Here is a 15,300-nt window from a genome sequence, read left to right as displayed (position 1 = left end):
CACGGTTCTCAGCAGTCGTTGGTAACAAGCAGGCACAGTTGTTGTCATAAGAAGTAGATGAAAACCTGCTTGATGAAGTGACAGGAGAAGGGGAATGGCTTTAACCTGCCAAAGAGGAGACTGAGATGAGCTCTTAGGCAGAAGCTCTTCCCTGTGAGGGTGCTGAGGTGCTGGCACAGGGTGCCCAGAGAAGCTGTGCACCTCTGAAGCAGTTTGATGAGATCAGGGGCTGGAGCTGCAGAGGGGTTGGAGTGGTAGATGTAAACTTCAGCACATTTCATTCCGAGCAGGTGAGGAGCTGTGAAGGCCCAGACTTAGCATTCTGCTTACATCCTCTCTTTCAGCGGCCTGCTCACGGATTCCAAGTTAATATGAAGTTAGAGGCCGTGGACAGAAGAAATCCCATCTTGATAAGAGTGGCAACAATAGTTGACAAAGACGACCATCGCATTAAGGTATGACCTTGCTTCGAAATGCAGAGCCCTTCTCCGGAGGAATATAGTGATTGGCAGCATAGAAGAAATACCCTTTTGGTCTCAGAAGCAGCAAGCAGATGCGTTGCAGATGATGCAGGCCAGAGGCCTGCCCAACTGGGAATGATTTCTGTTGCTTTGCCCTGTTGAAATGGAATTGCCTGGTATTGTTAGTTACTGCTTTAATGTAACTATTTTGAAATAGCATTTGACAGCATGATTTGGCATCTCTTAGCAGTGTCTGTGTGACTGAAGGCAGCATTCATGTTATGCTGATGGGAAGCTACCTGACAGTTCTTTCCTAGCATACTTCAAGGAAAAGCCAAACCAAGTTGAACCCTGGTACGTGTGGGAAGCAGCTTCATCCTCCAGTGTGAATTTGCTACATAAATGGATTTGAACTAATTCTTTGCACGTAAATATATTGCCAGAAATGCACACTGTGCTTTGGCTTCTGAGAAATTAAAGTATGAACCAGCTAAAGTGGAGGCTGCACTGATGGAGGCTCCTCAGCCACAGGTCTCCTTCCTAAAAGATGATTCTGTGCTCAGGAGTGGAGTTTGCTCCCCATTAGCCATTTGATTCTCGGTCTCATCACTGTGATTGCAAGCAGAAGTCAAGTTTTGCTGGTATACAGTAGCATGATACTCAGTTCATACACCTTAGAACAGTCTTCCAGTGTCTAAAGGGGGCCTGCAAGAAACCTGGAGAGGGGCTTTGTACAAGGGGCTGTAGGGACAGGCCAAGGGGAATGACTTTAACCTGCCCGAGGGGAGACTGAGATGAGCTCTTAGCAGAAGCTCTTCCCTGTGAGGGTGCTGAGGCGCTGGCACAGGGTGCCCAGAGGAGCTGTGGCTGCCCCATCCCTGGCAGTGTTCAAGGCCAGGTTGGACACAGGGTCTTGGAGCAAGCTGCTCTAGTGGAAGGTGTCCCTGCCTGTGGCAGGGGTTGGAACTGGATGAGCTTTAAGGTCCCTTCCAACACAAACCAGCTGGGACTCTGTTAATTCTTCACCCAGCAGAAAATTCTAGCTTGATCATTGTACAACCCACCAAACTTGTTGGATTTTATGGTGTTTTGGGATTCTTGGAAAACAAGACAAATAAAGCAGTTGTGTTTGCATAGATTCGGTCTCTGAGTGTGGAATGTGCTGGAGCACCCCGTGGTCTCTCCTTTCTTGCATTCCCTGTGATTTGAGTGTGTCCCCAGAGTCTGGTTGTGCTGTAAAGCATACATGCAGGATCAGGAAGAGAACTGGTTACCTTGAGCACAAAGAACCATTGTGCTGGACTGAAAGATTGAATGAATCAGCCCCAAGCTGAGCAAGGTGAAACAAAGGGGGAAGTTAAAATAAAAGCTGAGTCATGTCCTTAACTGTGTCTCTCACTGAGGCTGTGCTTCTTTTAGATACATTTTGATGGCTGGGACCATCATTACGATTTCTGGGTCGATGCAGACAGCCCTGATGTCCATCCAGTAGGCTGGTGTGCAAAAACTGGACATGCTTTGCAAGTGCCTCTAGGTAAAGTAGATGATCTCATATTGTTACGTTGACTCTTTTCCTCAGTGCAGTCTGCTCCAAGACATCTCTTTGACTGCTCTCTTCTCTTCCCCAGGAGCTGTTGATCGAGTGGGAGCAGTAGGACAAGTGTGTCCTACTCCAGGCTGCCACGGGATCGGCCATGTGAGGGGACCACGCTATGGAACACATTACACGTATGTACTGGAGTTCTTCTTGGAAGGGTTCTGCCTGCTGTCCATGCTAACAGTGCAGCAACAAGCGCCTGCACTGCACTGAAATTACCTCAGGGTGTTTAGTCTGGAGAGAGTTGTAACTGTAATTGCAGCTCCCTCTTGTGTCTAAAGGTGCTGTTTCACCCTCGATTCTGTTTACACCAGTATAATCGTTACAACTGTAATGCATTTCAGCATAGATTCACTCCAATTCTGACATTCCAGCATTCCTGAAAGATTTTTTGTATAAACCAGTAAACCCAAGAACAGCATGCAAGGAGACAAAAAGGGAGAGTGTGGGTTGATTATTAAAGTACAGGAGTGAGGAGAGCTAGCTCATGTTTTGTACTCTGCCTTTTGATTTCTTATGTGCTCTTGGCAAAGGAAGCTTGTTCTTGATTAAACTATATCAGAGAGCAAGAAAACCATCTCAGATGGGAGGTCTGAAGATCTAGCAGTATATAATGTGGCAAAGGGCTTTGAAATCTTCACAGTGGAAGTTGCAGGAGTCTCTTGTTTCATGAATTACTGTTCAGACAAGCAGGTTACAAAGGAAGAGCTGCTCTTTGCTCTTGTTCTCTGAGGTGACTCTTTAATAACATGACTTTGGTTTCTGATTCTGCCATGCAGTGCCCTGCTTTCCTGCACCTAAGCCTGGGTAATAACATCTCCCCGAGTGTACCTGGTCTCACTTTTCCTGGGTCTGTTGATGGAGAGGTCTGCCTGAGGCTGGGAAGACTTAATGACTTAAAAAACATGCATCATCATCTCTCTCTCTTCTCTCTCTCTTCTTTAACACAGGTTAGTTGGCTGCCCATATTCTGAGGTGAACCTCAACAGAGAAAACTTGTTGCAGGACCGCCTGAGTGGGGAGAGACCTTCCCCCAGCAGCAGCATGCCAAAAGCCAAGAGGCCAGAGACTCCTGCCCCATTTCTCTCGGGAGCAGGAGAGTCTTCTCAGGAGGACTCTCCCCAGTCCCGGTGAGCTGACCCCTTCTCTTGGGCAGGTGCTGGGGAGCAAAACCATTTCACAAGGCTGAAAACCACAGGAATTGGCAGAGAAGCAGCAGAGCATTGAGTTCATCTGTCTGTAATATTGACCCATGCCCCAGACACTCTTAACCCAGAGCAGTGCGCTTTCATACCCTCATATGCCTTAATAGGTTTCTTGATTCCTTAATCCTGCTGCTCTGGGCACATTCCAACAAAGGAAATTGCATTCTGTCTCCATAAATTTTTCCTTGCTGTTTCAATTTAAAAGATATTCTTTTTCCTTTGCTTCCTTGTCCTAAAACTGTCAAGCAAGGTTATGTTGCACTATTACACTGTGACTGCAGTCCACCCCAGAGCCTGCTGCATTGCACTTCTGTATATGTATACTTGGCAAACAAGTTGAGCTCCTTCAGATACTTTATTTTCTTACATGAAAAGCTTGGAATTGAGTAGCATTGAAGCAAACTGTGTGTTAAGTTCTTGGCCTGCAGGAGGCAGTTAAAATGTGTTGGGGATACGAAGGTTTTTATTATTGTCACCTTTAGTCTGGACAAATCCAGTCTCACTAGGGCAAAGTCCAGCATTTCTTTTGGGCTGTGTTGTATAGGAGGGTTTATATACATTCAAAAGGTTGTTTATTTGCTTAGATTTACAACATTTTCAAGATCTGTTTGGCCAGAAAAAGGGATCCTTCTGTCCCCACCCTGGCACACCATGGCCAGTCTGCCTCCTCCCGTCCCAGGGATGTTCAGGATTCTCCATTTCCTAACTTGAACACTAGAACTCATTTCATTTCAGTGGCACTGTTACCCTAAAGCTCTCTTGGGAGCTTTGGGATTCTCCCAGAATAAATGGCATTCTAAAATTACAATATATTCCTATTCTCCTAAGTATTTTATTTCCTGACAGTGGGAGGTCTAAATTCCATATGCAGATAACGCCCTACTCCTTGTTCTTAGCTCAGTTTCTGCATGAAACTCAAGTCATGGAGACTCTTACATGTTATCCAGAGGTATCAAGATTCAAACTCTTAAATCTCTTGATTTCACCAGAACACACGTTTCAGTGGGTTTCTTGTACCTGCTGGGATCAGGGCCTATCCTCAGGGGCTGATTTGCTTCACATAATCTCTCTCAATCCATGCTGAAGAGTAGAAAAAGCACTTTGTACTGCACTGGTAATGATGGTGGGGAGAGGAAAGCTGCTGCCACTAGGTGGTAGCTGCTGCTCTCACTTGCAAGGAGCAGCCAGCTTTGCTCTCCTGTGGGAAAAGGGAACGGGATGTCAGCTGAGCTCCTGTCATTTATGTGTCTTGCCAGAAGATCTGCCCAAGACAGTGAAAAGTCGTGTCAAAGCAGTGTTCACAGCCTGTCAGAACAGTCTGAAAGCAATCAAGAGAGAGACTGGGGAGAAGAGGATTCCTTTGCAGACATCAAAGCCAAACAGAAAAAGTAAATAAGAGTTTTGGTGTATTTTTGTTCATTAGCAGTTGTGTTTCCTAATGCTGCTGCTAGATCTGAAATACAGATGTTAAGTCATCGAACAGCCCCCATTTGATCAGAGGTTTGCAGAATAGGGGTATAGAATGACATGGTTAATCTCCTCCCTTCCTCCCATTATTTTGGGCCCTCTCTTTCCTATAGTTAACTCACATCTGAGTTCTAGCCATGGACAAGCACAGTCCTTAGCTTGGAGACAGGGGTCAGGGATGGAGCAATGCTATTGCTTATTTTAAGAGGGAAAGGGATTTGGTTCCTGTAAGTCCCGTTAGTGTCTGCGCAGAGAAGAAATTAGGTCAATTTGTGTGTCTTCTGAAATGTTTTGTAATTGATGCTTTCAGGCTTGGATGCTCACATGCCTATATAAAGTTCCAGCTGGTGAAACAGGAAAGCAATGGGAAAGGTTGGTTCAGTTTTCCTTCTTTTAATGTGTGTGTGCTGTATGTGCAATATAGCAAGGAGCACTGAAAACTTGACAGCTCGCTTTGATCCCACAGTCAAGAGAAAGCACATGGTAGAGGTGATGGTAATGGTAATAGCCCCTTTAAAATGAGAAGGGAGGGTAAAATGACCTAGAAGTGAAAGGACTTCATAAATGAAGCCTCATATTCATTAACTGAGATGACAAGCACGCACCAGCTCCTGTACCACTACATACTCCTCTGAAGAGGCAAGGGGGGTTTTTTTCCCCAAACAGTGACCATTCTGCTTGTCAGAGCAGCAGAGACTGCAGGGGATTGCTGCTGAAAACCTGGCAGATAGTTTAAGTTCCATCAACTTCTTTCTTTAGACTCCCCTGGGTATTCAGAAACATAATCTGAGTCATTTTGGTTGTTACTTTTTTAAGGTTCTCCTGAGGATGGAAAAGAAAATGAGCAATTAAATGGAAAGTGCCTAGTTTTTTTCCCCTGGTACATGACAGGTTAAGTTTTAAAGAGCAGCTTTCTGATATCACTTTAGCAAACCATATGCTTAACTCTCAGATTTACTATAAAAAGCCATTTCAGAGAACTGAGCTGACCAGGCTTTTAGGAGGATTTAACATGGTAATAAGTCTTCAATCCAAAATAGCTAAGCAGGCACAAAGTGGGACAGGTGCCTGGCTGCTTGGTTTTGCTTTTTAAATACTCATTTTTTACCTCGTGCTGCCTCGTGCACTCCGAGCTGGAGAAGTTGGCCAGCTCCGAGCTGCGGTTGCAGCTGGCAGGGAAAGCTCTGCCCTCCCTTCACATTAACCTGAAAGACAAGGATGGAAATCAGTGGAGGGAAATGCTGCAATAATCCACTGACCTGTAATTTTGTGATTACCAAGAGCTTCCATCCCATAACATTTAACTGTTAGAACACTGCCTCTTTCTCAAAGGGAAAGTAACTCGGTTAGGTCGTGGTTTGGACAGGGACTTACCCCTGAGGATTTGGGCTTAGTGAAGCGGACAGTCTGTGGCAGTGCCCACCCCACAGAGATGTGGCAGGACGTAAAGCCTTGGGCATGAATAGGACTTTCTGCAGCAGGGAGACAGGGGAGGGGAGGGTGACATCCCTCCTGGAGCACTGTCCTCTGCCCTGTCATCACCATGAGCACCAACTCCTGAACTAAGTAGTTTTTACTCAGGCTTTATGCTTTTTAAATCCTACCTCTTTGGTCTCATCGTTAGAAATAGAGACCTATGTTCGATGCTGTCCCACATCCTTTAGGGAGGTGGTAAGGCCAAGTGCAAGGTCCTGCATCCAGCTCTGGGGCAACAGCGCAAGAGGGACGTGGAGCTGTTGAAGTGAGTCCAGAGCAGGCCACGGAGATGCTGCCAGGGCTGGAGCAGCTCTGCTCTGGAGCCAGGCTGAGAGAGCTGGGCTGGGTCAGCCTGGAGAAGAGAAGGCTCCTGAAGGGGAGACCTGAGAGCAGCTCCGGTGCCTAAAGGGGCTACAAGAGAAACAAGAGGTCCTTTCTAACCCAAACCAGTCTCTAGGAAATCAGCTTTTACTGACACTCTTTTCCTCTGTGCTTTATATGTAGCAACTTGCACACCCCACAGATGCTTCCACACCAGCCTGCTCCCAGCCCTTTGTGCTCACACTGAGCAGACCCAGCCGAGGCTAGCTTTGCTTACAAGGGGAGGGGGCCAGGCACCCTGTGCGCTGCTGGGCAGGGCAGGCAGTGAGGGGACAGCACAGGGTAACTGCTGTAAACCAGAGGAATGTTTCCCATCTTGTTTCCCTGCTCCGCTTCACTTCCTGTTGTGTAACCAGGCAAGTCCCCCTAGGACCATGACTCTGCACTACTCGGTGATCTCATTAGGGAGGGGTGATTTCTTCCTCTTTCTTGCCTTGATTTTTAAAGCTGACACATGACACAAAGAGGGAGTGGATGGATGGAGGTAACCTGCAGCACCCCTGGCCTGAGAGCCTGCTTAGGGAGGTAGTGAGGCCAGGCCATCAGCTGGCACACGCAGTGCTCTTCCCAGGCGGGCTACAGCTGTAAGCTGGAACGATGCCATTAGTTTCCAGCAGAAGATGCTGTTACCAGAACTCCTCCACCTTGTCAATAAAATGCTGCAAACATCTTCTCCGTTAGCAGCATGACATCATTTTCCAGGGATGAAGCTAATGATAAAGCCTCCAGCCTGGCAATCTCAGCATGCTTTTGCTTTCTCCTTCTCAGGAGGGTGGGAAGAACGCCCTGGAAGCCCAGCGTGCCATGCAGGAGCCCTGCCTGGCCATCTGCTCACCCTGCCTTGCGTGACCCTTCCTCCTGCTCTCTTGTAATTGCTCCTACTCGAAGCCTTACTCTGATTTGCCCTGTTTCCTTTTCCAGACTCTGACCTGGATCTCCAGCAGGCCCTCCACCAGTCCATCTTCATGCCTTCCCTGGCCTCTAACCCGACCCACCGCCTCCATCTCTGCTGGGAGAAGCACTGCAAGCTCCTGCCAGAGGTCTCAGGCCTCACAGCCAAACACGTGGCCAAATGGACTGTGGAAGAGGTGAGTTACCTGGTCCCTGTTCTGCTCTCTTGGGGTGCAGGAATGGCAGACCCTCCTCTTCTGGAGTGCAAACTGGAAGATCTCTTTATTTTCTTTCTTTTCTAGGGAATGCTCTTCTGTTTGCTTTGCTGACTCAGCTAGAAGTTATACCCAAGTCCCTTTATAGTGGAGGGGAAGGATCCCTCTTAATGCTCTGGTGTCCATGGCTTATTTCCCTGAATAGGATTCCCTCCCTTTCTTTATTACCCCTTGATCTTTTAGTCCTCAGGCCTGCAACATGACTCTGACAGCAGGCTCCTTTTTCTCTCTGATCTCCCTCCCCCTCTCCTCTGACTTTGCTGCTGATTCACTTTTACATTGCAGCTCATTCCAAACTGTGCATGCCCACTCCTCCTGATTCCCCTGGAACAAAACTGCCCACAGCCTGCCCTCATTCCTGCCAGAAGGGGCTGTGCAGCTGGGGACGTGTCTCTGCAGCCTTAGCTCTTGAGTTGTCTCCTGTAATTAGGTGGCATATGAAAAAGCCACTAGATTTTGTGTGCTGAGTAGTCAGGTTTTGCCTTGATGCCTTGAGCATAAATAATACTTACATCTCTGCATGGGAAATGGTGACAATTTGGATCCAGGTGCTTAATCACAGCCCATTTAATTTGAGAGGGATGTGCTGTGATGTTGTGCTTGCAAGGATGGAGGTAATGTGAAAAGCAAGAAAAAGGTGCTGTTTGTCATGCTGCAGGGAGGATCTTCAGAGACTTTAGAAAGTGCATTTTCCCTAAGTGCCTCTTCCATCACAGGAATCCAGTCTTGACTTTGCTCTTCATGCTGGAGTCCAGTGGGACTGCAGTATCCCGGGAGATGGGAACCACAGCAGTTGTGAGGGGCATAGAGCAATTAGCATTGCTGCTTTAAAACACGGGCCTTTTCTTCTGGTGGTTTTGTTGTTTGGTGGTTTTGGTATAAAAATGAGTTTGAATTAAATTCATAGCAAGGAGGAGAAAAACCTCCTTGAAAGCTTTGCTGTTCTCATCTTTCTTTTGAGAAAGCTTCCAATGATTTTTCCAAAAGGCCTTTTAGAAAATCAATAAAGGCAGAAAGCAGTTAATCCTCTGACATGGAAATCAGGATCTCTTTCTCTTGGATAAAACATGGAGGCTGGTTCACGGAGGAAGTGAGTCAAGACACAAGCCAAATACAATTTGTCCTTTGCCATTGACCTTTAAAACAAGTGCTGGGTAAATTTAACTGGGGTATTAGTTTGATAAGGGATGAATGGAAGCAGGGAGCACAGGGCAGGAGCACAGGGCACTCAGGATCCTGTGATTCAGAACCCAGAATACACTGAGCTGCAGCCTGAACCAAGGGGTGAACTCTGGGCTGTCGGTAGGAGTGTGAATGGCATGTGAACCCCCTCAGCTGCAGCACCACAATTTGCTGGCTACAGTCATTACAGGTTTTGTCTTGGATTTCAGGCAAGTGGGATCTGGTTTTGCAAATCATGTTCATCACAGATTCCCATAGGATTCCCTTTAGCCACTGTATGAGCACTTGCAGGATCAGCATGTGCAGTGGAATGTAGCCCCAGGTCTGGCAGATGAAAGCATCAGCACTGTCAATGCTGTACTGAGTCCAGAGTAGACGTGATCTGTTGACATTTGGGCTCCTAAATCTCCCTACAGGGCAAACACTTGCCTTTGGGTTGTGCTTTGAACTCTGCTGCACAAAGGAGCCCATTCTGCTGATGTGAAACAGGAGCAATGGGGGTGTAAAATCCTCCTTTGATTGCAGACAGAAGAGCTGCTTTTATTTTATAAAACCCACATTAAGGAAAAAAATGTTGCTTTAATTCTCTGTTGGTTGAGAACAGCTGAAATGGCAGAGCAGCAGCAGTATTTAGAGGCCCTCAAGCTAAAACTCTCTAACACTGAACAGACAACAAGAGTAGTTACTTTAATGCAGCTTGGTTATTTATTGAAAGCTTCCTGTCATGTTCTCAGAGCACAGCTAGTGAAGGATATCCAATCACAGAAGAACATTAAGATACGCTACAGTTGTATTGTTCATTACTTAAACCTGCTTGGGGGGACTGTCTTTGTGCTAATTGCTTGTGGGTTACTAAATCCCAGTTAAACCCAGCTCCTCTCTGTGTAGTCTCATGAGGTGGTCTCATGAGGAGTCTCATGCTCCAAGCCCCTGTGTCCAACCTTGCCTTGAACACTGCCAGGGATGGGGCAGCCACAGCTTCTCTGGGCACCCTGTGCCAGCGCCTCAGCACCCTCACAGGGAAGAGCTTCTGCCTAAGAGCTCATCTCAGTCTCCCCTCGGGCAGGTTAAAGCCATTCCCCTTGTCCTTTCCCTACAGGCCCTTGTCCAAAGCCCTTCTCCAGGTTTCTTGTAGAATAGTACAATGATATTATATAATAATAAGGAATGGGGAGGGGGATTCAAAAAGAAAATAGTATTTTGTTACTTGTTTATAATAGGAGATTTCTGTAATAATCCTCTATAATAGGAGATGGCACTTCTACAGGAGAAAATGTGGAGCCACTGCCTGATGGGGTTTAGGGGTTCCCTTTAAAATGGAGCTGTCCCTAGGAGCAGAAGATGAGGTGAATCTGATGCTTTGAGATTACATCATGGAAACCAGAGCTGTTACCAAAACTGAGCTTTTGCTGGGGCAGAGCAGAGCCCGAGGCCATGCTGACAGCTCCGATCCGCGTGGTTGGAACCGGGGGAAGGGAATGAATATGGGATCAGCTGGGGATGCAGTGGCACGAGTCAAGAGCCTGGCAATTCTGAGTTAAAGGGAAGCTTGTATTTGAGAGTGACCCCTCCCAACTGTTTGTTTGTGTTCATGGAAGAAATGCCACATCTGCACTAACTCACGTGAATATGCCTCATGAAACAGAGCTGTTCCTGCAAGGGAGCATCCAATTAGCATGAGATGTTTGATCCGATTATGCCTCCATATACAAATCTTCTATGAACCAGTGAAGCTGCAGCTGGAGAAGACAATACACATTAACTCACCCTCTGCTGTGCTCACGGCTGCTCCTCACGCTGCTTCTTATATAATGTAATCCAAGGGCTGCTTGCATGTCTCCGGGGAGATTATTCCAAATGTTCACAGATTTCCTGCTTAGAAAGGTTCTTCCCTGATGTGAAACGTCAAATGAAACTTTTACCCGTTTAATCCTGTTGGTTCCATGGATCCTGTGCACCCACCATGGATTAAATAAACCCCAAATTCCTTTGTGCATTGGGAAACCAGCAGCACTCACTCACTTGGTTTATCTTGTCTCGTAAAGGCATGTCATCATGGCGAGCTGTCTAAATTCATTTTTCTCTTCAATTTTACTTCCCCAGCAGTGCCATAGAGAAAGAGAAGTTGTGGATGGGTTTAAAATAGTTTAACCATAGAGAGCTTTTAGTTGATGTTTTATGGGGACCCTTTTGAGCTATGGAGAGAAGTGGTCGAAAGTTATTATTAATAACCAGAATACACTTTGCAGAGGTGTTGCAGCAACAACCCAGTAATGTTTTTGATCTATACCCTTCATTAATGGTACAGTTTTAAGTGTTAAAGCTTTAAACGTTCTTGTATATAGAACTCTCATGCAGAAACAGGAGCTTTTTGCTTGATGCTATCTCATTTGAATTGTGTTTCTCTTTTCTCCCATGTAATTCCAGGTTGTAAGCTTTATCCAGCGTCTGCCTGGTTGCAAAGAACAAGCATCTGTGTTCAGGGAAGAGGTAAGTCAAATCCTGCACTGTGCCACTGCGTGTCCCATGGCAGTGAGGTGGTTTGTACCCCATCACAGACTCAGGCACTGACATACTCAGACTCGTCATTAAAGAGCTTGTGGCATTTAGGAGGCAGCTTCAGCATGGAGCTGAATTCCAGCCCAGCTAATTGCATTCTGCTGCTTTAAATTTTCCCCTGCAGTTCCAATCACTGAGCTTATGCTGAACATCCTGTCTTGGACTATTGTGTGGTGGGTTTGGCATCGTTATAAAGATGTCCTGTTGGAATGGTGCAGTGGAGCTCTCATCTGCTCCCTCTAACAAGCACATACGCCTGCTTCTCTTGGCAAGGCTGGCAGTTGTAGGGTTTCCCAGGAATCTCTGGCTTCCCCAATGGGCTGAGGAGAGAGCAGGAGGGGCACCTTTCCTTGATGAAGCAGTGGCTGGGGTATCAGAGCATCTCCTGTGTGTGGTGTGTCCTGCCACAGCTACCATGTGCTGGGCTGGATTCTGTTGCCTGGTTGTGGAGAACCACCACGGCTTCCGAGGAACCTCAGGAGGCACAGTCCATGGCTGTCCTGGTTTTCAGCTCATTTCTTCAGATGGATCATAGACACTTGGGCTCTGTGAATGCTGCAGCTTCCACTCACATTGCAGGTGTGACTTGGAGGATCTTTATGAGCCCCTGATTAATTGGCACAGATGTTCCTTCTCTTCTGTCATCACTCTGATTGCAAGAGCTTTAGGGCAAGAGCTGCCCCTTCTCTGTTCTGTGTGGTGCTGAGCACACCCTCAGCACTGAGGATAAGCATTGCACATTGTTGTAGTGGCTGGAAAGGGCAGGTTTTTAACAGATGACTGCTCCCCAGAGCTGGCTTCCCCTGCGGGTGAGTCAGGCCGTGGTGCATCTTATGGGGTTTATGTATCTGTAGTTTGTTTTGCCTTGTTTTAAAAAGATGCAAACACACAAAATAGAAAACAAAAGAAACAGAGACTGGCAAAAAGCACCATTCACAATATAACAATATTCTTTAATGCTCTGGAATAAACAATATTCTGGAATGCTCTTTACTTGACTGCAGTGGGAATAATGAATTTTATTCAAATGAGCCAATCTTTCAGTGTAGCTGAGTCTAAAAGGTGCCTCCTGATTCCTAGTGAAGCTGTGTTCAGAGGTGAGATGGAGCTAACAAATCTGCTCATGAATCCAGCCACTCACAACCTATTTCATTTCTTCTGGCCATAATTTATACAGGTCCTGAATACTGTGACCGCTTTCTGGTTCAGAGAGCAGCACAGCCACATCTATTTTAATACCTTCTTCCCTGCAGCCTCAAAGTATGATTCCCAGTGCCAGCTGAGAGGGGCTTGGGTTGATTTCAAGTTTCTGCTCAACCCAAATGGTCACTTTGAAATGAAAACCCTTTGAGCAGCTTGGCTTTGGCCATAGCATAGGTGTGAGTGAGGCATCTGCTGAACTCCACCTCCAGTGTCCATTAGCTGTAATCAGGCCTCTGAGTGCTCCTGGTTAGGATAAATAAATCCCTTGCAGCCTTCTCTTGGCAGTGTGGGGAGAGGGATAAGTTGTTGCTTACATTAGGAACAAAGAGAACAAATTGTGCACAGAATTTTCAACCCCATCCAAATAAGTTGGAACAAAGAGAGGAATCATAAAGCACAGGCACTGATTCTGTGCTTGTTTCTAGGACCAGTTCAGGAAAGGTCTGTTTAAAAGAAGCATATTTGAGGCAATGCAGTGGAAATGAAGCATAGTAATAATATTGGGCTCAAAAGCGTTTTGAAACATAGGATTGTTTTCCAGCAGTTTTCTGCTACTTTTGACTCTATTATTCAATTTAAGCAGCAGTCCATTTGCTTCAAGCTATTTTAACATGTTATTGCATTCGTGGAGACTCCAGGCAGCTTGCAAATACAATTTGAGGATGGTGTATGACCATCTGTGGACTGGGAATGCTGCTGTTGTTCCAGTGTATGTACTGGGAGGTGAAGTAACTTGCTAACAGTCTTGTGTGGTTAGAGAAGGGGAAACCAAAGCTCCTGGCTCCCAGCTCTTTGCTTTCATTGTACATGGGTCCAAGTTTATTCAGTGTATCCTCTTCCCCCAGTCATTGATGTCCAAAAAAGTCTGCGTTAGGAAGACTCTGGAAATAGAAGAATTGTTATTGTGGATGAGCTGAGTGTCTGGTGTGATCTGCTGCGCTGGTGAACATCAAGCAAGAGGATGAGACACTGTCAGTCTCTGTAAATGGGCTTTAATGGAATAACTCAGGGAGACACATCTTGTTTGTCTGTGTCCATTAATCTTTGGCTTCTTCCCTGCAGCATTTGGGGTTTATATTAATTATATCTGGGTTGTCTCTGTGGATGTTGCAGTACAGCCAAGTAATTTTTAACCTCAGATGTTATGATTTCACTCACTGCTACGTAGAGTGGCCTGTATTTTCACAAGGTAGTATGTTTTTCTCTTGCTTACTTTGAATCTACTCAAATGCTTCCTTGCTGATGGATTAGGAGGGTGTGTATGTGTGTCCAGACAGTGGCATATCTTTACTATGCCTTGTTTTATACAGCACACGATCTCTTTTTACCTCATGGTAAGCAAGCCCGTTTAGTGTCACAAGTTCATAATAGCTTCATGTTTCTCCTTTAAACAAAGCCTTGTCTGTGGGCATGGTACATCCTGGTTGTGAGAGAGTCTCTGCAAGGACAGTATGTAATGAATGTACTAGGTAATGGTGATGTTACATTCCTAATCATTGTAGATCGGTGTAATATATTAATTCTTGGATAGCTGCCTCCTGAAAACGCGTGGTCTCGATTTCCTGATCTCATTTCTGGCTGCAGATTGTGACTAGGCTGTAGGATTTTCGACAGTTGTTGGCTTTTCAGAGCAATTATAGTGAATAGAAAGTCTACGGAACAAGCATCTTCCTGATGGTCTCTCCAGAAGCCTTGCCTGCAGTTGGGCTTCTCTGTTTCTAGAAGGAAGGCTGGTAGATGAGGTCTGAGACCCTTGGAAAAGGCAGCAAGGGGGTGAGTGCCAGAAGTACAAGGTTTCGGTATCCAGACCAGTGTTTATGCTTTCACTCCATAGTTCAGAGCACGCTGTTTAATTGAACAACCAGAAATGAGAATCCTGCCTATCTCTTGATGCTAATCTTTGTCTTCTCTTGTGTTTCCAACCTCTAGCAGATAGACGGTGAGGCCTTCCTGCTCCTGAACCAGAGCGACATAGTTAAAATACTCAGTATAAAGCTGGGTCCTGCCCTGAAGATCTACAACGCCATTCTCATGTTCAAGTCTGCAGAAGACATCTGAGAAGGGCCCTTTGGCAGAGCCCACGAGGAACTGACAGGGAACAGACCTTCAGCTGAGAGCATTACAACGTGCAGATTGGGACTCGGACGTATTTTAAGTAGAACTTATTAAAAGTATTTTTCAAGACATCAAACTCCTGCCATAGTCTGGAATATGGGGCAGCTTCACTTCCAAGAAGAGGATATTATTATATTTTGTATTGAGTTTGGGTTTGCTATATCAATCTCTTTTTGAGATCTAGAAAAAACCTCCGGTTCTAAGGGGAATCCAGGGGAGCACTGGTGGAGCTGCAATAGCAAGAAGAAAGCTGTGAGTAAAATGGCTGCTGTGTTCAATGAGAGTGCCTGAAAGACTGAGTTATCACCAGCATGTTTAATATATGTGTTAAAACTCTGGGAAAAGAGAATAAGAAAGTAGGAAAGAGAAAAGAGTGTCAGAGAATAGGGAAAAGATGCACTTCAGAGCAACTCAGCTGTATCCTTCGATGCTGTGACTCAAGAGATGCCCTTTTCAGGACTCATTTTTATCTTGTAGTTTCTCCTACA

At 45.9% G+C, this 15,300-nt stretch overlaps 1 protein-coding gene across 7 annotated transcripts in view; it reads left to right on the top strand.

Annotated features, from left to right (window-relative positions):
- Positions 1-15,090, top strand: part of LOC130595870 (lethal(3)malignant brain tumor-like protein 3) — a 40,652-nt gene extending 25,562 nt beyond the window's left edge. For 5 of the 7 annotated variants that reach the window (XM_057402949.1, XM_057402951.1, XM_057402953.1 and 2 more), the window contains 9 exons: positions 345-455; positions 1,881-1,995; positions 2,090-2,189; positions 3,009-3,188; positions 4,520-4,651; positions 5,041-5,102; positions 7,509-7,675; positions 11,363-11,425; positions 14,627-15,090. In XM_057402949.1, the coding sequence (XP_057258932.1) occupies positions 345-455; positions 1,881-1,995; positions 2,090-2,189; positions 3,009-3,188; positions 4,520-4,651; positions 5,041-5,102; positions 7,509-7,675; positions 11,363-11,425; positions 14,627-14,755 (1,059 nt within the window). In that variant the 3' untranslated portion in view covers positions 14,756-15,090. The remainder of the gene's footprint in view (positions 1-344; positions 456-1,880; positions 1,996-2,089; positions 2,190-3,008; positions 3,189-4,519; positions 4,652-5,040; positions 5,103-7,508; positions 7,676-11,362; positions 11,426-14,626) is intronic. The other 2 variants (XM_057402950.1, XM_057402952.1) reach the window with 2 other exon arrangements.
- The last annotated feature ends 210 nt before the right edge of the window (positions 15,091-15,300 follow it).

This window comes from Pezoporus wallicus, unplaced genomic scaffold (assembly GCF_028554395.1).
Source record: "Pezoporus wallicus isolate ANWC-B61680 ecotype Strahan unplaced genomic scaffold, APGP_CSIRO_Pwel_v1 contig_14477, whole genome shotgun sequence".
Taxonomy (NCBI): Eukaryota; Metazoa; Chordata; class Aves; order Psittaciformes; family Psittacidae; genus Pezoporus; species Pezoporus wallicus.
Note: the sequence above shows the minus strand (reverse complement) of the source record. Positions and strands in the feature narration are given on the sequence as shown.